The following is a 27654-nucleotide window of genomic DNA, read 5'->3' as shown; positions in this document are numbered from 1 at the left end:
ACCAGTACTTCACTGGAAGCCAGTTTATAGATTAAAGGGTAAAATGAGGAGCTACGTGCTCTCACTCTCCAGCTCAGACAGCACTTTGATTATATGTTAAAAGGACAAACTTGTTGTGCACTAAACTGCCACCTGCAAAGCTGTGATGATGAGGCATCAAGGGTGGTACAGCAGATTTTTTTCCCCTGTAGTCTTGTTCAAGAGTCCTGCTGTTCATACTCCTCGTGGTATTCATGCATCGCCAGCCACACAGAGCTTGCCTAGACTAAGCTGCTGACCCACAGAATGAGAGGGGAAAAGCTTCTCAAGAAAGTTTGTCAGAGCTCAACCAACTTTGTTTATAAGGAATCGTTTCTAGTTTACAAGTTTAATCTAGCAAGGCACACTTCTCCCAACCGCAAGGTTTACCTTCAACATTAGAGAGGCACTGACACAAAGCAGTACAGCCAGAACAGGCTCCAGCGCAGCAGGGATTTCACACTGATCTTGCTCCGAAACATTTGCAATTAACATCCCCCTCTCCCCAACTGTTTCTGAAGCTATCAATATCCCAGTAAGAAGATTTAACTTCCCTCAAGAGCGGGGAAACGAGCTGGATTTGGCAGGTCAGGACGTGATTGCCGAGCGGCGTGTGCGCACGTGAGGGTGATGACAGAAAGTTTATGTACAGATTATCCTGTTATTTTAACGCAGACAGAGGAAGAAACATCTTATTACAAAAGACATTTTTATTAAGTTGAACAGATGACAGGAAATGTGACAGGAAATTATCTCCATGACAAGAGAACATTACATTTCACCTGCATCAAAATGCAGTATAAATTACATTTAATCATCATAACAAAGCAAAACAACAACCAAGAATCCCAAAGTGGGATTTGTTATTTTGGATGTTTTTTAGGAGGAATGTTGAAATTCACATGAAACAACATGCTTCAGGTGTAAATGACTAATGACTAAACTCCTGATAACCACTCATCATCTGTAGTCCTTTTTTCTAGTAGTGCTTTAACCATGTTGGCTTAAAGAAAACAAAGCAAAGTGGCCGTCGAAGGTCAATTCATCATTGATTTTAAAACCATTACGCATTCAATACACAGGAGCAAAAATAGAGTTCAGAACGATGAAAATAAAACAAATAAAATATACAGAAAACCCAAAGAGCTTCATTTTGTACAGGCGGGCGAGGACGCTGCTCCTGCAGCAGCACATGCAAACCTTCTTAGTACTGAGTGTATTCCTTGGATGAGAGTTTTGCAATGATACGCTCCAACTGTCTCTTAGCTTCACACTGGGGGAAGTTACTCATCTCGTAGTACTGCGGGGCAATTTTCACCAGCCTAGAAAGAAAAGCAAGTAAACATTAGTCACAAAAATTGTCTTCGGTGTTTACTTGTGGGAGAGTGCCGTTCTTCCATATTCACACTCCGACTACTGGTGCGGGTTCGACAATTTGATCCTTAATTGGACGAGGTCACAGAGGGGGAGGAGGGAAACGCGCATACGAGGTTTGTTGCAGTTTTGCTGCTAGCGCAACGATGCTCATAAGTCTACGCTGGTATGACTGCAATCTTATTTTTATTAGATCCTTGTCATAATTGCTTTTGTCAGCCTTTTTATAACCATAAAAATCACAACATTTCAGTGGCTCCAGCTGGTCGCAAAGAACAAGATATCACAATTAGCTTTGGGAATGTGTGATAGGAGGCGCTTTTTAGCATTTGATAACATTTTTATGGAGCAAACAATTAGCTGATTGTGAAAATAATTGCTAGATTAACCGATAGTGGCTGTGTGCTGCAGTGACTCATAGCTGAAATGAAAACTTGAGAATTAAAAACATTTAATGACTTTCACGTGTAGCAGGGTCATGTTTACGCACAACGTTAGTTCCTCATAACCACCAACGTGATTGCCTGTGCTGGTGAAGAGTCTTGGTAAACATTTAAAGTGTACCAATGTTACTGGCAGGAATTGTGATGTTCATGGCGGACACGATTTGCCAATCAGCTGCTTCACCTTTGTCCATTAAAAACTGGTATTAATCCTCTTTTTCACCAATGCGGTGCTGCTGCAGAGCAACGTCCGTCTTGGCGCCGTTGAGAAGCAGGCCACAGTTCGGATATGTTTTAGACCAGCAGTTTATCGTGCACCAGCACCTTATCGTGCACCAGCACCACTCATTTTAGGCGGAAATGCACGTAGGTAATGCAGGTTAATAAATGAAAGCGCTCTCACTCAGAATGAAGCTGCTGAAACTCACCACTCGGGTTTGATGTCTGTGCAGGTGCGGATGTAATTCTTGGTGGTGAGCACAAACTCGTTGTAAAGCACCCACTCCGGTTTGTGGTCCAGCACGGTGGAGGGGTGCAGCTGTACGACTTGGTTGTCCTTCACGGTCAGGTAGTGGCCTGTGCGCTCCAGGTGAGCAACCTGTTCAAACCGCAGCAAGACGGCAAACCACATGAAATCCAGAAAAAGTCAAAACAAGTACACACACATCTTTTACTGGTGTGTGTGTGTTAATCATGCAGTCCCATTACAATCTAAGAAGTAAATTATTAATGCTTTGATTAAAAAAAAGTAGCAAGACATTTGAGGCTAATTCGTAGTGAGTGAGGGTTTTTTTTTTGTGTGTGCTGTGGTCGAGCTGCATTGGCGGTCGTGATTAACCAAGGCAATCAGTCTCAATAAAGGCCTTTCCAAACAAAGACATGATCTCAAACAGTGCGAACGCCTGAACATGAGCTGCAAATTTGTCTCCGAGATAAAGGTTAATGTTGACAAATATTTAAATATTAACGCCATAATTCAACTTGTCAGGTTGCTTGTTTCAGGTAGCCCTGAAAATGGCTTTTTGCAAAACTGCCATTTGTTTTCCTGAGCGAGAAACAAATTGATTTCATTTCTTGTTATGTGCTTAAAACAAGCAGCTCGCTGGTGCGTGTGCACGAGTGTGCGTGTTTGCTTGGGGGAGAAGAAAAAGAAGAAGAAAAAAAAAAGGCAGCTCTCGGCTGCATTTGCGGTTTGTACAAATGTTTGGCACAAAAATACTTCAATGAGCATCAGATTAGCAGAGGAGCTGTATACAGACAGCGTTTGCTCAAATATGAAATGTCACAAAACAACAACAACAACAAATAAATAAATAAAGGAAAGCAAAATAATGACACTGGCAACAGGATGGGAGACTAAACAGCACATCTAACCTTACAAAACTTAAGAAACAAAAAAGCCCCAGATTCACACTGACCTGCATGAAAAAGCCTGTGACCAGTGCTCGGCGGATGTTGATGTAGTAGTCTCTGCTGCTGAACTCCGTGCTCCTTCGCGGTAGGCTGAAGCGGTCCATGATCCTGGACAGCTGCTGCCGTACGTTATCTGCTGACATCAGCGAGCGGTAGTTGACAAAATTGTCATAGCACCATTGAGTGGACTCGTGGTCTGTGTGGGAAGAGAGCAACTTAGGGTTAAGGAGCATTTAAAAAAGGAAAAAAATGAATCTGATCAGTGAAACGTGTGGGTAAACAGGCCGCTCACTCTGTTTAAAGGCATGGTAGACGTTGAGCAACGTTAGGTGGTCTCCGTCGATGTGGGCGAAGCGCATCTTGGCCTCGTCAGCCACCTTCTTGGCCTCCGTGGGTCGCACAAAGCACTGTGGGACTAAACAAGGTTGGTATAGGCCCCAACACAGCCGCCCATAGGGATAAGTTAAGCAAATCCCACAGAGAGGAACAAGGCCTCAGCTCAAGAGAGGCACAGAGCACTTCACAGGGCACACTGCATTGCCAAGTGATTACGGTGGAAAAAGGAAAGGAGGGTCCAAAGAGAAGGGAAGAAGGATGGGTTTCTCTGTCCTGATCTGCTACACTCTGGCTACAGCCAGTCAAAACAGCCCCTCCCACCCTACACCTGACATTGATGTGGACTTCCCCCGGACTCTTTGTTCTGCCCTCTCCCCCTGCACGAACTCGCTCTGAATTGCTTAACGCCAAACCTGCTTGATTGTAGCTTTAATGGGTAAAAGCTGTGTTTATTGAGCCTCATGGTTGGTTGCTGTGGCGGCACCGCTCTCAGGTGTACTTTTGCTGCTTACTTTAATGAACTCAGCAAAAACCTGCCATCCTGAAACACCTGCTTTAAGTGCGCACCACGTCCGAGCACCTAGTTAAATCCATTTCCCCGCTCTCAAAGACCCTCACGCTCCCTTCAAAGGCGTCAAGATTCATCTCAATGAGCAGCATTCTGCTTTGGCAAGCCCAAAGTGCAATTACTGCTGTAGCATGCTGGTGCTGCTCCAGCTACACCTATACATTTTGTACAGACATGTAGTTTTTTCCCCCCTCCCCTTCCTCGCAAATAACAGCTGACACCATTGACTTTATCCTCTGCTTTTCCTGTACTGAAGTTCAGTAGGTACACATTACCCCAATACTAAGGAGACCTTAACATCTTGACTGCTGATATTTTAATAACCGCACACAAAACCTGAAACCAGTCAGGGCTTTGGTATGCATCAAAAAGAGCCATTTAAATCCTTGTGTCAGCACCACTAGACTAACAAGAAGGGTCAAAGAATGAATAAAGGGCTCTTAGAAGATAAAGAAGCTGCTCTGTAAATTTCCTTACAGCTCACTGGTCATTTGGGAGGAATGGCCTATGAGCACAGGAAATGGAAAGAGTAGCAGATCAGACCCAAGCAGCGGGGCCAGCCCTGAGCATTACCTGACAACATGGCAGTGATGGAGAGGACCTCGTTGGAACAGTTGAATTCACAGCTGGCGATGACCATCTTGGCCAGCTGGGGGTCCAGGGGGAACTCTGCCATCATGGAGCCCAGCTCGGTCAGGTCACCGTCGTCGTTGAGCGCTGCCAGGTAGTTCAGCAACTCCAGGGCTCGCATCAGGGTCTCTGGAGCTGGAGAAGACAGAGCGGGAGAGATGGGCCATTAAAATGCTCCAAGCCCATGGGCAAAACACACACAGATGGCAGAAAAAGACAATTTGCAGAACTGTCATTCTTTCATTGCAGCAACACTTGAGGAGGACAGTTTGGGACTCATTCACACACAATTATGTCAGAATTGATTAATACTGCCGTACTCCATGCTCACATTTAGAAGTGAGATAAGAGGTCAAGTTAACCGCTTAGCTAATTTAGCTAAATATGCTAAATGTGCTAGTCGCAGCTTTGTGGGTTTCATATGACAGTGAACTAAAACATCTGAGACACAGTTCCTGCCAAGAGAAGTCATTTGATCCTGGAGCTGCAACAGGAAGGAGGAGTGTGTGAAGGTTTCATTATCTGTAGATTTAATGTTGCACTTTATTAATGTACTGCTGCCATTTCACTGACTGCTAAAAGTGTGGCGGCCACAGACTGTCTGATTTAATCAGACAATCTCATGGCAGCAAAGTGATGCACTTAGGCACATAGACACATACACTTGGTAAAGATGGACTACTGAACTTTAAATTAAACAACATAACAAGAGAAAAAAGGTGCAGAAGAGCATCTCTGAACACACAAAACTTGAAGGAGATGGGCTGCAGCCGCAGAAGTCTGGGCCCTACTCCTGTCAGCTAGGAAAGGAAACGGAGGCTACAGTTCACACAGGCTCATGAAAACTGAGCAACAGAAGATGGAAACACATCGTCTGCTCTCATGAGCTTAAATTTCTGCTCCAACGTTCAGATAGCGGGCTCAGAGTTTGGGATCGACAAAGAAAGCATAGCTCCATCCTGCTTTATATGAGCAATTTAAGACAATGGTGGACAATATTTTCTCTGCACACTTTAGATATACTTCCAGCAGGATAACAAACCATGTCACAAAGTGAAAATCATACAAACTGGTTTCTTAAACACGACATTGAGTTGTACTCATGATTGGCCTCCACAGACTCTAATCGAAATCCAGTAGAGCACCTTTGGGATGTTGGTGGAACAGGAGATTGACATTATGGATGTGCAGCTGAAAAACCTGCAGTAACGTTGAGATGCTATCATGTCAATATGGACCAAAATCTCTGAGTCATGTTTTCAACACGTTGTTGAATCTACGCCACAAACAATTGAAGCATTTCTGAAGGTTAAAGGAGTCTAAACCAGTAGTTGCGAGGGGTAACTAATAAAGTGTCCAGCGAGTGTATGTGCACCTCTGAACACAGGAGGAGAGACAAACCGCAGAGATTATTGATTTCACACCTTCAGCATGAATAGAAGTAAAGAGTACGCGTTCTCTTACATGTGGTTGCGCTAGCAGCAGCGCAATGAATGATTTAGTCTACCTTGATTAGTGTAGCTAAGTGGATAGATATCAGCTCAACAGGTGTTTGACCCTTTAGTTACTTTTTTCTTCTTCATATTGTTCAAGCAATTTTTATTTGTAAAAATAGTTGCTGGTAACATTAGTCTGAAATGATGCATTAACTAATACAAATCTAAAATCTAAAAATAAGTAAAATAAAAACCACTTGGCAATGGCCTGGCAGAAAGCTCCTAATCTGCAGATTAGATTATAGCAAACAATATTAACTAACATCCTATTTTGATTTGCACACCTAATAAATTAATCTACTTAATCAATGCCAACTGGGCTAAAATATTCAGAGCAACTGAGGAACAGTCCGACACGCTAGGGTTTCCCGTTTGTGTCTTCACGGTCAGATTAAATTTACAGCTGTTAATTTAAGTAGTACACAAAGAAAATCAATCACAATCAAGCTACTGCATTTCAAAACTTCACTCTTTAAATGTGGGGAAACAGCTGGGTCACAAGTTAAAATGTACTGACTAAAAGAGATTTCCTTATTCAAGGACTTACTAAGACCTAGAAAAGAGAAGCACAGTCCATGGAATCAGTAATAAATTAGATCAACCAGCACAATAAAAGAAGTTAAAAACCCAAAGAAAAGGAAGAAAAGGTAGTGTTTCCATCACCTGCTGTGCTCCGAAGTTTCACTATGTGACGGCCAGAATTACACTAGACAGGAACTTAGTGGAGAAGTAATCATGGCAGAGCTCATTTTTCATCCTCCGCTCAGGCAATCCTAAACAACTAATGCAATTACAGGGGAACTTTCTACTTAATGCTTCAACACAAAAGGCTTCCACCGTTTGGTTAAAAGATTTTTCCTCCAGATGCAATTATTGACCTTTGGCTCCCGAGAGCTGAAGCCTAATGACCAGTTGCATGTTAACTGAAAATTAGCTCAAGCACGGGCTGCGGCGCTCGCTCTCTTTCGTTTCTCTCAAGCGCTTTCCCCCACCCCCAAAAAAATTCAATTTCAAAAAGCAGGGAGGTGTTTTTTTATGATTAACAAATATTGATTTGGGGCATCAACGCTACTTTTTTTCCTTTCTATACACAAAGTGAGTGCCGGTCACATTACTTAGCAACAACAGTAGCTTGTGTGGGCCTGAACAAAAGGTGAAAATCTGATTTCCAAGTACCGCTAGCGTTAAGAACCCGAGTGGAAATTCAATCTATACCCAACGCGACTCATCAGAAAGTAAGTATTGACTGTCTCAACACACAAGAATCCGATATATTAACCAAGGGCCAAATCAATGAGGCGAAAGGCTAAAGGTACATTAAACCACACTGGCTTTGAAAGGTACTTCTTTGGAAATGTCACGAGGAAAATGAATCCCACCCAGCCAAGTCCTTGTGTAAATCGCTACTGATTTCTTTTTGGATTTTCTATTTGGTTGTCTGGCTCGCACTGTCGCTCCTGTGTTTAGCGAGCAGGAGACGGGGTGGGCAAAGGAAGAAATAACCTATGTACTTGAGCATTTCACGGTAAGGGGGGAGGATTAAGGTTCCAATTCACATTACAGACAAGCGAAAACACAAAGAAACTACTTTGGGTTTGAAGGCTGATCATCAATGGGGAAAAGGCCAGGACTCGAATCCAATATGCGCGGAAATAATAAAAAATGTATGTCGACCTTGTATCCGAACAATAATTACAGTCGCCTCAGAAAGTTGCCAATTTGAAACGTACACCTTCATGCCAAAAACATGATTAAAGGGGTTCAATGGCCAAAAAAACATTCTATCACGAGACTATTGTTTCACTGGATTTCCCGACTGCCCAGAGTCACTACACTGACCTGTATTTTCTCCCAGGCAGGCCTCTGACACGGCATATCACAATTGATCCGCTGTAAATAGCCGTTATAAAACCCTCGCTGGGAACTCCTCAGACTTAAAGCAGACTTCATTTGTTGCACCCAACTAGCTGCAGCTTCCAGCCTGCTCAGGAGCTATTTAGGAGAAACCTTCTGCAGAGAGTGGCTCAAATCAATAAAAAGGTGATCCTCCCCCCTCTCCTTTGCCTGACTGTTCCCGGTTAGACTCGGCCGGTCCTCGTATGTTGATGTATACCCTTGCGTTTTTGCGAGAAACGTGGGGGTGGTGGTGGTGGAGGTCAGTCACGTTTCTCTGGAGGAATATAAAGGGAAGGCAATAGCCAAGGTGATAGTGCTGCTATTGATGTAACCAATTTCATTCTCAAAATGGCGTTTGCCACAGTGGACGGGGAGAGATGGGTTTAATCTCAGAGGTGAGATGAAAACTATATTATGGTGAGAAAAAGGGTGGAGGGAGGAGGAGGAGGTTAAGGATAGGGAAAGGAGGGGTGGTCTCCTCCAGAAGACGTGGGAACACACACACACACACGCACACTCCTGGTGAATGCCATAACTTAGCACCTCGGGGGAGAAGAGGTCTGTGTTTTGGCACAGATCGAGCAGGATTCGGATATAATTCAAGCAACAGTGACAGGCGGTGCATAAACTAAGTGATCAGCCAGAATACTAACTGCACACATCAGTCATTTCTCAGCCTGAACAGCAATAATAGAAATTTAGAGCGGATTCCTCATAAAAACTGCAAGATACTAGTGTGTAGTCCATGTCTATCACAACACATATCCTCAGATCTCCAAACATTCACCATGTTTTATTTGATGTCTGCCAAGATCCCTTCTTTGCTTTGTTGTTTTTCCCAAGTGACGCTGCCAACCCAGATTTGATATCGTACATCAAAGCAACTGCAGCTCGACTAAATGTTGCTCGATTTCATAACAGTTTGTAAGTGTATTCATCCTGATTCAGAGGGCGCTAATCGAATTCAAGATCTCAATATTCTTTGGTTAACTGACACCTGTGGTCACTGTCAGCTGCAAAGTAATATAAATCTACTAGAAATCGAGCAATAAAGAAGAGCTATTGTGCTAATCCATGCAAACAGGAGGTAGGCTTAAAGAGGAGCTGAAACTGCTTGTTTCAGACTGTGGATGGACGTAGCCCACCGTGAGATAAACAAGGATTATTTCAAACTTTAATCATGCAAAGCTACTTAAGAAAAAAATAACATGGTGTTGGAATTATTTTAAAAGTGATGTATCCGTTTGCATTTAGGAATGGTTCCGATATTACTTTGGATCCAATATGAAGCCGATCATTCAATACCTGGAAGGTTTAGAGTAACATTTGTGTTACACTAACCTGGTGGGTCCATGAAGTCGAAATGCACCAGGTCATCAATGCCCAGTTTCTTGAGCTGCAGCACCACGGAGCCCAGATTAGACCTCAGGATTTCTGGATACGTGTTGTCCTGCACCAGTAAAGAGGTACGAAAGAAGACCGAGGAACAATCCAAAATGAATTAGTCAGGCCTGCTTATTATCTACTCATGCATCACTCATATGTCAACTTGAACAGAGACCGGGGGTCTGGGGCATTCGAAGGGCTATTTAACTTGTTTAAAAAAATTCCCTTTGCCACTTGGCGTGATGTGAAAGAATTAGCCTGTTAAAGTGGAGAACTGGGCCCCCACGGGTCCATTTGTCACAAGGTGGCCGTGTCATTAACGGGGGTTATGAGGAAGGGTGGAAAAAAGGTGCGTTTTAGCACCAGGCTCCTGGAATGATAATTCGCTTGAACTGGGAATCGAGGAGTTCTAAGAGCAAATATTGCATAATAGAAAGCTTTTCCAGCTAGAAGGCTGCTCTGGGGGAATACAAAGTGCTTGTGGCACTGCAGAATGTGAGATATGAGAATCAATCATGTGTTTACAACTTGTACAATTTTAATGGTTTTCAAACTGCTTTGCTTCTTACCTGCATTTCTGTCTTGTAAGCTTTCTCTGTGTAAAGCCGGAAACACTTTCCTGGGCGTGTACGTCCGGCACGGCCTGCCCTTTGCTGGGCTGAGGCCTTGCTGATGGCTGTGACCAAAAGGGATTCCACTCGGATTCGTGGGTTATACACCTGAGAGGGAAAAGAGGTCAATGAGTCACATTTCAGCTGAATAAAAACTAGGGTAGAAAAAAAAAAAAAAAAAAAAAAAAAGCTAGTATTTTTTTTTTTTTTTTTTTAAACCACCTACAATCTACTATATATACAAGCAGCAAACAAAAAGAAGACGTACAATACACACGCGCACACAATCCACCTTGGAGCATATATAATCTCTTTTTGTGCCATGTGTATGACTTGGCTCTAGGCTGGTGAAATGTCAGAGGAATAAATAACAGGCTTTTCCATCTTTGCCGCTGTCAGGTGTGCACTGCTGTGTTTATCTGGGGATTCTCAGGCAACAGAAGCAGATGATCGCGGCAGATAAAGAGTGGTGGGAGAAGATGTGGGGGGGATGGTGGCAGGGAGAAAAGGGAAGCTAACCTTTTGCTTGGCAAATCCGGGATCAATTACAAACACCACCCCATCGATGGTCAGGGACGTCTCGGCGATGTTTGTTGACACGACGACCTGTGAAAATGAGAAGACGCGAGTTAAGAAATGATCCGCCCGGGGAGTTTGAAGGGACTGACGAGACCCGAGAATGGTCTGCTACACTTTGATACATAAAACTGCATGAAAATAGTTTGAGTCGGTCATTCAGCAAACCATTAAGATGCATAAAAAACATAGCATAAATACAAAAACCTCTATATGCCTATCAGAAAGTAGTTCCTCTGGTAAAAAAGGTTCAGATAACCTCATACAAAGTGCTGAGAAATCAGTGATCCTTAAACATTAGAGAGAAAAACAAACGTGGATATCAGCGTCTGCTCTGATGTGAGCCAGCTCAACGAGTCTGCAGAGATCAATGTTTGCAGGCTGCCGAGCGCAGCCCAACAAAGCGACACCACAACAGTTTCTGCAATCTAGTGCTATCAACAGATTTGTGCACAGTGCTGGCTTGGTGCTCGGTGTCTCATCGAATAAAAATTACTCAAGTTTTGTGTGCGCACGTGTGTGTGTGTGGCTGGAGTCTCTATCTCCGGCATGTCGCTGGGTTTGTTGGGATGTCAGCTTCCCTCTTTTGGAAAGCTTTTCAAACCCACAGAGCAGTGTTAATTTAATGGGTTCTGTTAGGTGGCCTGCTTTTTAAAACATGGTGTGCAACAGTGGTTAGCACTTTCATCAAAAACATCTTTTTCCTCCCCTCTAATTGAGGGCTGCTGCAAATCCCTCATGTGAACCGAAAACGCGTCTCTTGATATGTGCGACACCGCTGTCTGCAGACATGCCAACTTACCCCTCAACGCTGCAACGCCGGCTCCTTCAAAGCCACACTTGCAACACAACCAGAGGCAAATAACACTGAAAATATCTCACATTTAATTTAGTTCTAAATATTCTGGAAGACTGTGTCAGTCAAAGTTTTGCTACATAATATATGTACACCAATCAGGCGTACCATTATAACAGACTGCCTAACACTGTGTTAGTCTCCCTTCAAAGCCACACACATGCCCATTATTCCTGCTTCAAACATCAACTTTGAGCACAAAATATTCACTTCCTCCCTGATATATCCCACCCACCAACAGGTGCCATGATGAAGAGATAATCAGGGTTATTCACTGCAGTCATAATGTTATCCCCGATCATTGCATGCGCAATATGAAAATAGTAGTTACTTATATCGCTTAATAAAAAAGCAACTGAATAAATCTGCAGAATTATTTTCATTCCAGGCATTCAGGAGTTATGAGCTGATGGATTAAAAATAGTTTAAGGAGGAGAAAAAACAGGAAAGGAAATAAGAATATAAGTGAAAATTAGCTGCTTGGTTTATGAGGTGATGAATGATCCCAAACCGCAAAGATGTCAATGAAAAATGACAACTGAATCGAAGCAAATAAAAAAATATATGTATTGAATGAGTCACATGAAACTATGGGTCTCTCACTGTCAGCATAAACACAAACAGAGGGGAAGTAGCAGGAAGGCAGATCTACAGCTGCACTCACGCGAACCTTGACCGCTGCCAGGCTCAGTTCTGCTTATATAACGCTGGAAACTGACCGGACACAGAAACCTTTTTAACTCATCAAGGCAAATGAGACAGCGTGGGCAGTGTCACAGCCCACTCTGCTGGCAGCTGCCAGTTTCAGATTTTTGAGGGTTTCTGGGGTGAAACAAATAAAATAAAGATGCCTCCACACTTAGCCCCCGCCTTTTGGCCGGCTCAACATTTACCAGGTCAGGAACAAGCTGCAGGCTGACCTGAGGAGCAATTTGGTGGTAGCTGTCCGTGCTTCTTGGTTAGTCTTCATAATAAAATGCCAAGCACAAAACCAAACAGGTCTCTGTGGTCTTTGCTGATACAGGTCCACAGAACCAATTTTGCACACTTGACACACTTCCTTTGTAGCTGTGCCTCTTCAGCTGTCTTCAAGCTGTGAGCCTTGGAGACTTTTAAATCCCACCTTTTAAGCGAGGATTTTACTTCAGCCACAGAATGCCTGACTATTTAGTTATTAATGCCAGAGAGGGCTTCTTTTTTTCCCTCTTTCAGCCCTTGACCTCGAGTAATTCACCTGTCGAAACCACATTCCCCTTAGCATTCAAGCCGACAAATAGAGAGATGGCAATAAATGCTGGTATGAAACTGATCAGACGGCACTATCTGCCAAATGGCTGGCTTTTTATACAAGGAGTTCCTGGCTATTTTAATTTCGACTCAAATGAAAGTACTAGAGGCTTTATAAATAACAGGCCAAACGGTTCAAAAGCTAAAAGTACAATCATGGCCTACTGCCACAGCAATAGGCTGTGAAACTGTGGTAGTAATATTAAACCACTGTCAAAGATTAAAATGTTTATTCCCAGTGTTTCCCACACACTTTGCAAACAACTTCCTGAAACTAAGTCTGCAAAAAAAAAAAAAAAGTCAAAGTTTCAGGTAATTTCGGAGGTTTGAAACAAAGAAGACAGAATGAAAAAGGGCTTTCATATCATTCAAATTGGGTATGTTTATATTAATAAAAATCCCTTTGACTCAAACCTTCAGGCTGCTCTAAATGCTCAGTTTTAAACTTATTTTTTCTCTACCCGTTTGCGTGAGACGTGGGACGAACCTCGCTCCAGACCAACATGCTATTCTTCAAGAACCCAAAGCCACGACTAGACCTTAATTTATTACCGCTTCGATTTTACTCTGCACAACTTTGCTCATATTTGCCGTAAGATTACTTTTAATCTGCGCCGCCTTTTCCTTTTTCTTCACGGTAATCAATGTGTGTGCATTGTAATTCATCCCACATGATGCTTCTCAGCCAATCAAAAGATTTATTCAGAGCGCATGTGAAAAAGGAAAACTAAGTGAGGAGACAAAAGCTGTAAGAGCAGTAAGTCCGGGAATCAGAGAGAAAAGAGACTGATGGAAAAAAAAGAAGGGGAAACCTGAACTGCATTTTTTTTTACATTTTATTTATGAACACAAACCTTATTTTACTTGAAATAAGAAAAGAACATTTATTATTATATGATCAGAGCAGTTTATTGTGAAAATGAATAATAAACATTACCCAAATAATGCTGAATTTTACTTGCTTTTACTTGACAGCCAACTGTTGACTGTACATTAATACTTTATGATATTGCAGAGCTTTGTTTGAGGAAATGTTCTCTAACTAGACCTCATTAAATTTTAATTGAACACCCCTGATCTACAGAAACAAGGGTACGGTCATCTCGTGGCACAGAATGGAGATGAAAACGATCATAAGGGGTCAACTGTAACAAGGCTGTTTACAGACAGCTGGAGTGAGAATGGCTCCGAACGAAGTCAAAGAAATGGAGCATACGGCCAAGAAGTGTAGTGAAAAATATTCTGCATATTTAACAAGACAATATCACCACATAATAAAGATCATAATAATACCCCATCCAGGTTAGTAATGGGTCATCCTTTCCTAGTGCTAACTACGTTGGGCATTTTTTGCATTTGATCACAGTGGAAAACAAACAAAGTGAAACATACTTGAGTCTTGGCTCTTCCTGTGGTGGAGCACTAATGCATGTAGTGGAAACATCTTCTTAAAAGGTCTCTAAGCTACTGGAGACAGGTTTTATGTAAATGTAAAGGAAGGATGCCTTTTCCTTTTTTGTATATATAAAAAAATACAATCCCAGGCTCTGAACTACAAAGCAAAGAATCACAAGGTACCTAAAACGATCCCAATGACAGGTAATAGCTTGAAGGGCTGTTGGTGACCTAAAGTTTGAAAACAGCCACATGACTGGGAGACCAATTACCCACAGCAGCAGCAGTCTGGGATTAAAGTAGCTGGCCAAAAAAAGGGACGAGATCAGGCGATCGGACAGATATGTCAGCGGCCAACATCTCAGCGAGCAATGAAAGGCATGGAAAGCTTCAAAGTCCAGTTAAAAAAAAAAAGAAAAAAGAAAGCCTAGTGAAGGTTGCCACCCCCCTGCGTGTTGGGACGCAGTCAGTTGCTCCAGCAGATGCCACACATGACACCCTCTCACATTTCATGATCATATGGGTAAGACCTCATTGACTGCATTGATTCTGAAGGATTATCCAGGCCAGGCCCATTACACTCAACGCAGGCTGGCTCCTTCCAGTCTGCTGCTGCACTGGATAATCCTGGCTTCTTCATCAGTAATATCATTAGAACATCATCTCTGCATGTTATTTCTGGGTTATTACCTGCAAGAGAGCAAGTACTATAGCTAACTCGGGCCATCTTTCACATGCCCTGCTGAGGAACGCGTGCTTGTTGACAAATAAAGCCTTCCCCTGACTGAGGGAAGCAGAACGTGCTGAGAGCAGAGTCGCTGCACCCGCACTCAAAGCTCATTGAAACAGAATAGAAAAGTGACATTTGGAGGAAATATTCCAAATGTGACAATGCTAAAAAACAATCCTAACACTCATCATAGCGCACTTATTAGAGACAATCTGTGAGATGCTGGAAAGCAAAGTGAGATTATGGTCTTTATTGGTAATTATTCAATTTCTGACTTGATTTTAAATGATAAAACTGCTCAGAATGGAAGATCAGTGGCTTTCCTGGAGAAATAGAGCAATGACGAGCTAGTGCTTTATGTTAATTGAGGGGTGCCTAATGCAGTCGTTAGCATGCATAGTGGCAGATGTGGCGAACCTTAATTCTTCTTCACTACTTCCTCTTGGGCTGGCTTAGATGACATCTCTGCATTTTTCACTTGATGAGTCGCTCAGTCAGTCACTGAGGAGAAGCACATTTACTTCGAGCGTGGCAACTTTAGATGCCACCTCCACCAATTCAACAGGCACGTGACAAATAGGGGAAAGAAAAGGACGTAAACTGCTGCTCTGAACCTCAAAGTGCTCGCCGGCTCAACGGTGAGGAGGACCAGCAAATTCACTTTATTTCATGTATGAACTGAACACACGCGTATCGTGAAGACATCGACGAAATTTGTCCACCAAGAGAAGAGCAAGGTAACAGCATCGCTGTTATTTAAGAGGCGCAGTCCCAGTGGGGGGAGCTCCTAACTCTAGCACATCAGACAAATGTCCATATACACCCACAGCCAAACGGGGGCCATTGCCAGAGCAAAGTAATATTAAAAGGTTTCCCCTAAGCAACACTGGCCATATTTCACATAAACATTCCCTGGAACGGCAAAAGAAAACACTGGCAATGATATCTGAACTTATGAAAAAGATCTTATCCAGTCCTGGGCCACTTAAGCCTCTGCAGCACACATACAGCTCATTTAAACAGAAAGCCTGAAGAACCTTTAAGGCTCAGGACAGTAATTGGACAAGGGATTTGTGCCCAAATGTTTGATCTACACCACGAGGGGAGGACCTCTGTGTGGGCCTTGCTGGAAGTTAGGCTTGGGCGGTGCACTGGTGCATCAGGGTATTATACATCCCAACAGTATGATTTTCAATAGCGTTTCAAATAAAAATCACCGATTCTCCTCTTCTTTTAAAATGACGCAGATGTTTGGAAGTGAACGAAAACAGAAAGCAAGGAGGAAGTATGTGCTCGTGAAGAGCCAGTTGAGATTTTTTTAAAAAGTGAGCCAGCCAACACAGACAACATTGTGTGGACCATTTCCCTCCACAGACAGGTGGCTAAAGAGCGCAACTCTTTAAAATGCCAGTTTGACAACACCACTGGTGGATCGTGTCTGTTCAGCCCACTTTGTCTGTGCCTGCAGCAGCAGAGTCATAGGACCGTTTGACAAGTATCTAAGGAAAGAGGCAGTTAGCTACTAATCTAATCTAACTCATCTAAACGTGACAAAACACTGCTGTTAAATGCAGCAGAGCTAGCACTAGCAGCTTTCTTTCTATAGCGTCTACTGTATAAACCTGGACTGGACGTGGCTATGCAGTGCTCCAGCTTTATATAGTACCCACTGGTACACAGTATAGCATTCACATATTATATTACCTAAAGTCCTGTGCCTCCATAATAAACAAAACAATATGGATGAAGAATTTCAAGAATTCTTTTCTAATTTCTTGTTGATTTTAGAATATAAATATAAAGTACTGGAATCAGTGTATACAATATATTCACAGAAAAAAATAACTGGGCCACCAGTTATGCATTTCCATTTTTCTTTTTCAGAACTGCTACAAATAAGTGTTTTACACACTGCTCTATAAATCATCTACAGCAGCTTAATTTAGGATCATTTTTTAAATGAGACACATTGAATAAATTGCTTATATGTGGTCGTTTTTCCTGAAGGAAACGTATATCACACCCGGTTAGTTCGAGGATTGTTGGAAAGTTAAAAATCTGTCCTTTTTGTAAGGAAAACATGTGTCTGCAATTTCTTTTTTTTTCTTTTTTGTAAGGAAACATGTCATGGGTTAAACTACTGTTTGCCGGAGAGTGTAATGGCAGTCTTTATCTTGGTTTTATTCATTATTTATTATTAAACATAAATACCATCATATGCCATAAACCCTGGCAAAATGTCAGTAAGTTAGGAAAACAAAAAAAGATACCACACAAGCCTATAAGAAATACAAACTTGATGGCCGACCTGCTTAATGTGACATATTTAACTTTGACAGCCCATAAATATTTTCGCTGCTCATATGTCAGCCTGATCTGCCTCAATTAGAGGGGTTGTAGCAATGAGTCATTCATCAACACCGTCCCCTATCAGATGTTGGGGTGAGTGTTTACTCATTTGCTGGCAGCTATGAGATTCGGATATTCTGTCAGATCCCTAGCCAACAGTGTGACGGTGCAGGTGGTGTTGCTGCTGCTGCTCTGGTTATGAGCCCCTGTGAATAGAAACTGTCACACAAAAGAGAGGAACTCTTTCGTGTCTGTATCAATAGAAGGATCATCCACTCCTCTGCGATCAAGTGACTGAAGGAAGATTGTACGGTGTACGGCAAGAAGAGTCCTGTTTTCGGTCATCTCATATAAAGTGCATCTTTCACATGGTTTTATAAAGCAGAGGTCTGAGGCCTGTTTTTTTTTTCTTTTCCCCAGTAGCAGCAGGGTCTGTGCAAATGTAGAGGAAAGATAAAAACGACTGAGAATGCAGTACTTTCCTCAGGCTCGGAGGGCATGAGTAATACCCCAGTTATAATTTAGAGCAGAGAATTGCATGCTGACAAAAGCAGCATATGTTGTGTGAGTCAGTTCTGTGCTAAAGCTGAGAAAGGGAAAAAAAGTTTCAGTCCCTTCCTTCCAGCTCTCTCACTTTACCCACCTTATTCCCCATCTGGCCTTTCTACACCAACCACACTCAATTTCTCTTCACTTAGCCTCCACCCCTCCCGCCCATCTCCCCGTTTCTACCTCCCCCTCTGTGTGTTTTTATAGCAACAGGGCAGCTATACCTTTCTTCCGATGGCACCATTTGGTTTATTGGGCGGGGGTGGCTCAAAGATCCTCTGCTGCTGCTGTGGAGGCAGCGTCGAGTACAGCGGGATGATTTTGATATCGCCGACTTCGGGCCCCAGGTCGTCAACCTCCCTCTTAATTCGCTTGCAGGCTTCGTCGATTTCCTGAAAGATTGGGAGCACAACAATTAATCCAGGTGCCGCTTGTGTACGCAAACGCCAAAAGAAATAAATAAATTGAGCCGGATGCGAACAACACCTGGATAAACAATGGCGGTGAATCCGGATGACAGAGGGAAGGCAAGAGGAGGAGGAGGCAGCGGCGGCCGGGGGAAAGCGTGATTCCCTGCTACAGTACATTTGTTCTAACTATCGCTCCATCTCACGGAGGAAATTAAACCTGGACTGCAGTATGCTTTGCTGAGCTCCCTGTGGCTCTGTTGTCAAATGCAGCAATCATGGAAAACATGGACGCGCATGCTCTGAAGGCACACGCACAGAGCCAGACAGACTCAAACAGGGTTCATTATTCCACAGTGCAGTATTGTAGAGGGGGAATGTGATATGAGACTGCAGCGCTGATGCATAACCAGCGGCAAATCATGGCAGATCAGTTTAGTGAAGCTGAACGTTCTAGAGCCGGTGGGCTGGCAGACAGACAGCGGGCCTGAGTCGCACTAGGAATGAGGAAAGCACCATAGTGAACACTGGGTTAGGGCCTGTTCTCCAAAGAATATGACAATATCATTTTAAAAGTACTAAATATGCTTAAATATTCCAGAGCCCTGGAATATGTTTATCACTATCACTCTTCCCACAGATATACTTTCATGTCTTTAACATCTCTGAAAGTTTTAAGAAGTTTCTTGCATGGCCCCAAACAATATTTCTGAATAGCTCCCACCGTTGAGAACCATTCTCTTACTTCCTTTAACACCAATCGTTTAATCTCATGAAGCCGCAGTATTATTAGTGCTACGGGTGTCACTTTACTGCTGATGCTGTTGCACCACCTGCAGGCCCGTGGGAGCAATGCAGCAGCGGAGGCACTGACGAGCATGCCCTTTGATTCCAAACTTATTCCAGCGGCGCTCACAGAGATAAAAATGGGCCACATCAGAGGTCTCTACACACCCTTTTCATCCCCAAGTCCGTCAATAAAATATGCATTCTGAACTTCTCGGGCATTTTTCATCCTCCTTTAAAACATACTGTGCTTTTGTTGAGTTTAAGCATGACTAAAACTGACTTCATTTGGACCCGCCGTGTGAAGCCACACTCGCCTTGATATGAGAAAAGACCACTGTGAAGCCCCTCCCTCCCCGTTTTTCTTCTGGACTGTGAATGTGTTACTAGCTCTGTTTGTCCCCTTGTTCATCGCATTAAGTCAAACCCCGCTGATGGCCATGTGCTTCTTAATCAACACAGTAACAAGTGGAAAACGGTAAATCTGAATGGATTGGTAAAATTAGCCTCAGTATTAATAGCCTATCAAGCCTCTGGAAGCAGCAGCTGCCATGGAGGGGAAAAAAAGTGGACCTCTTTGCCAAAGTGCTGGAAGCAAGCTGGCTGTCTAGTCCCTTAGGGACATGGAGACAAAGTATGTGTGTTTGTGTGCCCCTGTGTGGGTCTGTACACACACAGGGGCACTTGGCCAGTGTCGGGAACCTGTCCACCAGCTCTCCCTGTGACCCCAGAAGCAACAATCTACAGCCAAGCTAATAACCGACACATTTAGGAACTCCTCTTGACTAGCAAACAACCCCCGCCGCCAATCATGTTTTGATGTTAGCTGCTGAGGGGGAAGCTTAAATATTAGGACTTATCTTTGCTCGACAGCTGTGATAAGTTTCGACTTTCTTGTTTGGAGTTGGTGCTTCAGTTCTATTTGTTTATGGAAGCTAAATATCTCAGAGAAGAAAAATAAACTGTGGAAGAGAGAGGATGGGAGTTGTGTGCATTTCCTCTCCGTCTGTTATAAATTAAACAGTCAGATAAAAAGAGTCTATGGCTTTGCTGTGGATCTGCCTCCCAATCATTAGTCTACATCAAAGTTGCTGGGAGACTGAAGAGGTTAAGAAGCGCTTGAGGGGCGTGCTGCTGCACCCTTTGAACAACCATCTCTGCCAGACCTAACACACATTAACTTCTTTAACCCAATTAGGGGAGGGTGATAATGAACTCACCGTGGGAGTGCTGTCAGTAATACCTTAGCTTGACACAGCGTGTGGGTGTGGGTGTGTGTGGGGTTAGGGGCTGGACTTAAAGTCAACAAATTACATCTAAACTTAAAAAACAAAGGGGGAGAAAAAAAAAGGCACAGCCTCTAAATATCCCAGACCTTTCTTCTCATTCATCGGAGCAGCTGGGATGCCACTAAATCTAAAAATCAATTAGCGCTCCTCAAAGGAGACCACTTCAAACACCATGCCACCTCAATGACTTTATCCTGTTTGTAACAAGCTGCATATCGATCCTGCTTTGACAAATGAAACCGACGTAGGTGTAGTACAACAGCCAAGTAGGTGTCGACTGACAAATAATTACTGCTAATAAACACCTCACTGTCCGATGGAAATGAGAAACCCAAAACAACAAAACTAGTACGGTGCAGGAAAGATGGGGACGCATCATTGTAAACTCACATCCTCCTTTACATCCACCACTAATCACATGATCTCAGCACCATTTTGTCAAAATGCTGAGAGGATATTCACACCAGCACGGGCGCTGCTGGATCCGACAGGCTTCTCCTGTCTAGTGATCAGGAGATTGAAACATTTGTTGCTGCTTTTCTGCGTGTGTGTGTGTGTGTGTGTGTGTGTGTGTGTGTGTGTGTTCACCCAGCTGTGACCAAATTCATCACTTTGGGCACGGACCCTGCCCTCCATTACACATCAGTGGACAACATTTGCAGGGAGGGGAAAAAAAATAATAAATGACTTAATTTTTGAGATTTGTGGAAAGGGCAGAATCTGGGTCACTTCTCTCTTTTCTTTTTTGGGGTTTTATTTTTTCCTCCTCCCTCCAGTCGGTGTACAAATCCTGGAGGTTTCCAAAAACGCATCTATCAATCTGAGAATTATTAATTTCCTGTGCAGAGAGTACGCGCCTGTGTGTGCGTGTGAGTGTGCTCCAAACAGTTTATGCGAGCGACTGATCTATGTAATTAGATTAATATGCAGATGCTTAACTTAAAGATGAAATTGATTTAATGGTTTCAATTTCTATGAAGCACAGATAGCACATAGTCACGAGTTCCAGCTGCTTAAACGTTTTATTTCATAGCAGATTAAACATATTTGTGTTTAGGACTGTTAGTCTGAAAATTAAATGAATAAATAAATAAGCTGGGATTGACCATATGACATAAAATTATAAATTAATAAACTCAGTTCTACTGTTTAGAACATGACACCAGTAACATCAGGAGAATCTGCAAGGCAGTTTACCTCTTGTCCAGTGAGGAAGAGCAAAACGTCCCCCTCATCCTCCTCACACATGTGGATCTGGATCACGGTGCGGATGGCCGCCTCCAGATAGTCCCGCTCTGGCTCCGGTGTGTAGAAAATCTCCACGGGGTGCGTGCGTCCCGGGATGGTTAGCAGTGGGCAGTTGTCAAAGTACACCTGGAACTTACCGGCGTCGAGTGTGGCGCTCATGACGATGACCTGAACCGAGAAGGACACGGGAAATCGAGAGAGTTAACGCGTCTGTGAGGCTCAATGTGCTCGTGAAAGCGGTTAAAGAAAACGTAAAGACAGCAGAGTGTATATGACCATGGCAGCGAGCACTCGAATGAGGTTGAAGCACAAACTCAAGATGGCGTCTATAATGTGGTACTTGGCATTACAATCCAAGTCACTGACCTACACAGAGCTATGACAGTCCTTGTTCCTGATGTTGGATACACAATGTTCTCTCCAGATCCATTAGATAGAGTGCATTAGGATTCTGATGGGAAACGCGTCTCCCATTTTCAATCTCAAACATTTTCAGGGGCCAGCGTCTCTGCATTTCGCTTTACGCTCTGCGAGACATCATAATTGCTCTTAATCAAGGCAAATTAAACTTTCAAATTCGGTAGGCGATAGGGATGAAGGAGATAGAGGGGTGTGGGTGGATGATCATTCCCAATAACCTAGACCTCATTTAACAGTCTGCGAACAACAATCTAACCTTTGATTCCACGCTGACAAACAACCAGTCATTATCCATCTGCTTTATGAGAATTATGCCTGGCACGCTCTACCCTATAAAACTCCTGCCTGCCTCTGTGCTCCCATCCACACCGACACGTTTGCTGTTCTGCTACTGGTTAGCTGGTTTAAAAACAGGCCTATGTCTCTGAGAGGCAATCTCCACTGTTGCTGCAGTGCAGAACAGATTTCTGCATTTCTGAAGCTAACAGGATTGTTTCCTCCCCCCGTTCCCTCAGCAGATACACAGCTGTCAGGCATGAGGACACTGTCAACAAATGTGACAAAAGAGACGAGTGACAGAAGAGGGACATAAACACCGGCTGCGAGCGAATGTATCCTTAGGGCAAGTATTATATACGTCTCCAGCAGGGTTTTAGAAACCTTAAGAGGAACATATTTTTGCAAATAATGCAAAACAACGATTGACAGATAAAACCGTAACATGTGGAAGCTCGCTCCTTAAAATCAATGTATCACCTGCCCAAAAGCACTGCAGTAACTAATGATGAAATTAAGGCAATAGAAACAAAAACATTGAGTGAACTGAGTGCATTTCTGAAAGCTGTTTTTTTACCTTTAGGTCAGGCCTCTGGCGGACCACCTCCTTGAGGACCCCCATGAGGATGTCTGTAGCTAATGTGCGTTCGTGGGCCTCGTCCAGAATGATGACACCATAGCGCTCCAGCAGGGGATCGTTCATGGCCTCCCGCAGCAGCATTCCATCTGTCATGTACCTGGGAGAACAGCATCCATGCAGGAAACACTGTTTGTGAAGGCTGATCATATATTCACCCTCTATCATTATGTAAAACCGCATTATCTGAATAAAACCTGCTTCAAATAGAAGCAAGTGGGGATCCCAAAGGGACATCCTCCCCTTTGAAAGTGCTCTGGGCAGAACTGTGTTAATACATTATACCTGACTACTTTATTACAGCTTATTTATTTACTCGGGCTACTGAATGAAACTGCAACTAACCAGCAAACTGCTATTGTTATTCTTGCCAGTTTTCTGCAATTATCAGCTTCAATACAGCTGTAGGCTTTGATTTGAAAAACATCCTTCTTACTTGAGGACGGTCTTGGCAGAGCTGCAGTCCTCAAACCTGATGGAGTAGCCCACCTCCTGGCCCAGCATGACATCCATCTCATCTGCAACCCTCTGGGCAACGCTCATGGCTGCTACCCTCCTGGGCTGGGTGCAGGCTACCGCTCTCTTTGGTCCCGGCAATGACCGGACCATGTCTACGCACCACTGGGGGATCTGGAACACAGCGGACAAGTCGGGTTTTGTTTGAACCAAAGAGTGTTTATAGATGTGCGAGAAACAAGAGCAGGACTGCAGGTCAGATAAAAGCAGGGCACTGGATGTGAAGGTCAAATGCAGATGTCCGATTAAAACCACAGAGAGCAATACTGCGTTCATTAATACAACCTGCTGGGTCCTGCAAAGCCTTTACTGATTAAAGTCAAAACATTTACTCCAGATATGCTGCTAAAAACAAAAGGAGCTACATGAGATCCATTCTCTCTCAGTTCACTGTCTTCTTCAGCAGGTATGAGTGAACTGACTTGCTGTCCGCAACATCAAGCTTGCCGAGGCTGCAGAGCAGAACAAGGACCACTGTGGCACAAGGATAAGATGCTGGAGTTCATGTGCAGGACAAGAAACTCACTTAAGACGCAGCAGAATCGTTCAATAGTCAGAGAGTACATTGCAAATAAAAGATCTGCAGTGAGCTATAGTGTTACAGCAGTTAGTACTGCCGCCTCACAGCAAGAGGATTCCTTCAAACCCAAAGGCCAGCCAAGGCCTTCCTGTGTGGGTTCTCTGGGTACTCCAGCTTCCTCCCGCAGTTCAAAGGCATGCATGTTAGGTTTAATGGATGATGCTGAATTGGCCAGAGGTGCGAGCATGACTGGCTGTCTGTCTCTATGTGTTGGCTCTGTGATAGACTGACAAACAATTCAGGATGCACCTTGCCTTCTACCTTATGATAGTTGTGATGGCCTCCACTTCCTCTACAACCTTGAGCTGGACAAGCGTTTAAGAAAATTGAGGGAAACATCTGCAGAGCTCAAACTTGCAAGAAGCAAAAGTTCCTCTGCCAATCATATCCACACATACCCACTAACAATGATTTAAGCTGCATTTAGATTAACACTGTGGACTAATTACAATGTCAACAAATACAATAACAATTAAAGTGATGACAATCATTTAGTGCACATAAAAACAACTTTTACTTTGGTGGTCCTTTTCTGAGACCACTTTTCTGCTAGGTCTTAAAATTCACAGTGACTGTGAGGAACACATATTTTATACCATTGCCAAAGCAGCAAGCACTGACAAGATTATACATTTTCATTTTAACAAGTGTTTGGAAGATACTTTATATTCACCTCAGGAGGAGGCCACAGCTCAGCCAGTGATTTACTCTAATTTTCTCTCATGTTAATATAAAAAACAGACAACCCAGCTCTTTCAAGAACTTAAAATAAACTTAACAACCGCAAACTGGGAATCAGCTCAGCAACGGAACTGTTTAAAATGCATCATCTGTTCATTCCACCCTGTTTTTAAAGATATAATTATACCAATTTTAGTCGCAGAATTTCTAGCTTTCATTTAATATGACACACTTTCATCAAAAGATTGAAATATATATATTGGAGGAGGCTAATGGAAAATTATAGAAATAAAACTGCTGCATATTTTGCTTTTCTACCTGTGTAGTCTTTCCAGAGCCTGTCTCTCCCACCAGCACAAAAGACTGGTTCCGCATCAGGATCTCAGTGAAGCGCTCTCTGTACTCCCACACAGGAAGCTGCAGCCGCTTGTTGAGGATCTCATAGTAGCGTGGCGTGTGGGGCAGGTTAGTGAAGGGGTTGATCTGCTGCTGTATACCAGGTTGCTTAAGGAAGCCGGCGATGCCTGCAGCCGGGTTCGTAGGCACCCCGGACGGCTTCACATCTCTGTCCTTGTCACGGTCTCGATCGCGGTCCCGCGACCTCTCGTCACGGTCTCTGTCGCGCCTGTGAGGGCGAGATGCATGAGTTTAAGATTTCATGAAGCACTGCCACACGAACCGACCGATTTTTTTGCGATACAACAACACATCATTAAACAAAGATACGCACATAATTAGACACAAGAGGCCCAACTCGGGACAAACATTGCTCAAATGTTAGGCCACGTCAAGAGCTTTTCTTTTAAAAAAAATCCCATGAAAAGGTTACTGCACATTCTTATTCACGGTGGCTTACCCACTGCAAAAAGCAATCTAATCAAGTGTAGCATGCAAAGGTCACAGATAAACTAATCATCCATGGTATTCTTGCTTCTTTTGCAAAAGGATATATTAAATGCCTTAAGATCACACGAGAACCATAAACACTGTCGCATCAGCTGCAAAAAGCTTTGAGGTGTCATAACTAGATATCAGACAGTGATGCTGGGTACACACACAGGCCAGATGCATCAGATGGTGTGCGTAAATAACACGTGACACATTAGTACCTCTGATATACAAGGTGTTACCCAGTATGGCAGGGCAGCCTTAAACGCTCAGCTGCGAATTTAATCAAATATATAATATAAATGCAACTAAACTTTAACTACTAAAAACTTCTCAGCTCTACACAACTCTAGAGATTCACTGACAACGAGGCCAAACATGACTGTCAGAAGGTGTGTGCTAGTAAGCATCTCTTAGCATTCACGTCCTTGAGCGTGGGAGTGCTGCAATATACACGCATAGCTCCTTCATGTTCATTTACGTTAGTAATTGCACTGAACTTCTTATAGGTCACATAATAGGTTGTTTTATCTCAACGCCCCCTGTCGTGTGTTTGTTTTATTTCTCTGTCGCCTAAGGTCAAACGCGATGGGAGATGCACAGCAATGACCCTGAGGCTGAATCTGCAAGGGTCCTCCTCAAACTTGCTCCAGGCCCGGCAGGTCCCTATCCACACTCCGGTCCTTACAGACAAGGCACCAAAGCAGCCCGGGGTATGACAGCGACATCTGTCAGGGCTTCTTCTTTGGTACACTGACCCAGCCAGCAAGATGTCCCGTGTACAACTCATAAGAAACTTTCCTTGTGAGATTTTTACTAAGCGCTGCACGCCATACCAGCCGAGAACTCAACATCACCTGCTGAGTTTGTGTGACGAAAATTTTGACCTTAGCACTAAAGACACAGTTAGCACCGGTTAGCATGGGACGTTAGCCACGTGCAGAAAGGACCAGGCCGATGGCTGACCGACTGTGTGCTAAATGCTTTGGTGGAGAACTAAATCTCACCTCCATATGTGACCCCGTCAGTAGAATAACTTAACACTTTGTTACCTGCTGGAGCTAAATTGTTAGCTGACCGTGTTTAGCATACGTGCTAGCATGGCTAGTTAGCGTCAGAGCAACAACAATCAGGCTGCAGAGCTTTAAAAAACAGCACAACGGCTTAACGCTAAAATATGAGGACTACCGTTACATACCCATCGGAGGACCTCTTTTTACTCGACGAATAATCGTCACCCAGATCTAAACGATGTCGCTTAGACATCTCCCACCGGTATCAGTCCAAACAGCGGCTAATTATTCCATTCAGATTTTGCCCAAACCGTTACACACCGGCAAAATGGCGACCGGAAGCTCTTACCTCATCATCATTATCCTTGACAAAAATGACTCGAGAGCCGCGATTTTACTGTGAGACCCGGTAAGCACGCTGTAAAAAGAAAAAAACCCAAACAAAATCGTCCCGACTTTACTGACTCGTGCACAGAATGCGGTCCATGAAGGTTATCGCGGTGCCTGCAGATACTGTGCAGCGGGTTTGGGATGCGGGGGAGGGTGCAGGAGGTCCGCTGCTTCTCGAGCAGAGTCGGGATGATGTGCCCGCCAAACAACATCACACACATACACGGGCACTACTTCAGGCTCGCCCCCTTCAGTTCAGAGCTTTGTGTCAACAAAAGATCAAATCATCTGGAAATATTTTTAATGTGCATACATTTAAAAAATCTATATGAACACATCAGAATGCAAACATTTGTTCTGGGGAGTAAAACTGGTGGGCACCCTTAAGCCTCTGCGGGGACTCCAGGCTGTATATTTAACCTTTAAATTTACATATTTTTATCTACTTAATATTTTTCACATAACCAGAGCAGAGCTGCCGGTGCACATGCCACTGCAAAGTTGCTTTTCTACGTGCCTAATAAACTTCAAAAGCCTCTATGTTTGTGCATGGTCATATATTCTGTTATTTTCAGTTAACTTAAGGCAAACACTGACTTCACAAATAACA

General features: G+C 43.5%; 1 protein-coding gene and 1 long non-coding RNA gene across 3 annotated transcripts in view; one reads left to right on the top strand and one right to left on the bottom strand.

The window, feature by feature from the left end:
* LOC120438907 overlaps window positions 1-22680 on the top strand; it is a 29453-nt gene extending 6773 nt beyond the window's left edge. The window contains exon 3 of the long non-coding RNA XR_005612242.1: window positions 22579-22680. This is a non-coding gene — a long non-coding RNA (uncharacterized LOC120438907). The remainder of the gene's footprint in view (window positions 1-22578) is intronic.
* LOC116333153 (pre-mRNA-splicing factor ATP-dependent RNA helicase DHX15-like) lies at window positions 709-27232 on the bottom strand. 2 transcript variants are annotated; one of them, XM_031756318.2, is made up of 14 exons: window positions 27004-27232; window positions 25072-25378; window positions 23413-23606; window positions 22917-23076; window positions 21593-21811; window positions 18138-18305; window positions 10691-10777; window positions 10130-10279; window positions 9516-9624; window positions 4726-4917; window positions 3541-3663; window positions 3254-3444; window positions 2264-2433; window positions 709-1340 (listed from the first exon to the last, which is right to left on the bottom strand). In XM_031756318.2, exons 1-14 carry the CDS (start codon window positions 27012-27014, stop codon window positions 1223-1225), a joined length of 2199 nt encoding a protein of 732 aa, XP_031612178.1. In that variant the 5' UTR covers window positions 27015-27232; the 3' UTR covers window positions 709-1222. The 2 variants fall into 2 exon arrangements, with proteins under 2 accessions (XP_031612178.1, XP_031612177.1); XM_031756317.2 differs by lacking the exon at window positions 27004-27232 and adding an exon at window positions 26840-26981.
* Window positions 27233-27654: the final 422 nt, after the last annotated feature.

Source organism: Oreochromis aureus, linkage group 3 (genome assembly GCF_013358895.1).
Source record: "Oreochromis aureus strain Israel breed Guangdong linkage group 3, ZZ_aureus, whole genome shotgun sequence".
NCBI classification, from domain to species: domain Eukaryota; kingdom Metazoa; phylum Chordata; class Actinopteri; order Cichliformes; family Cichlidae; genus Oreochromis; species Oreochromis aureus.
This window is presented reverse-complemented; position numbering and strand designations above follow the sequence as displayed.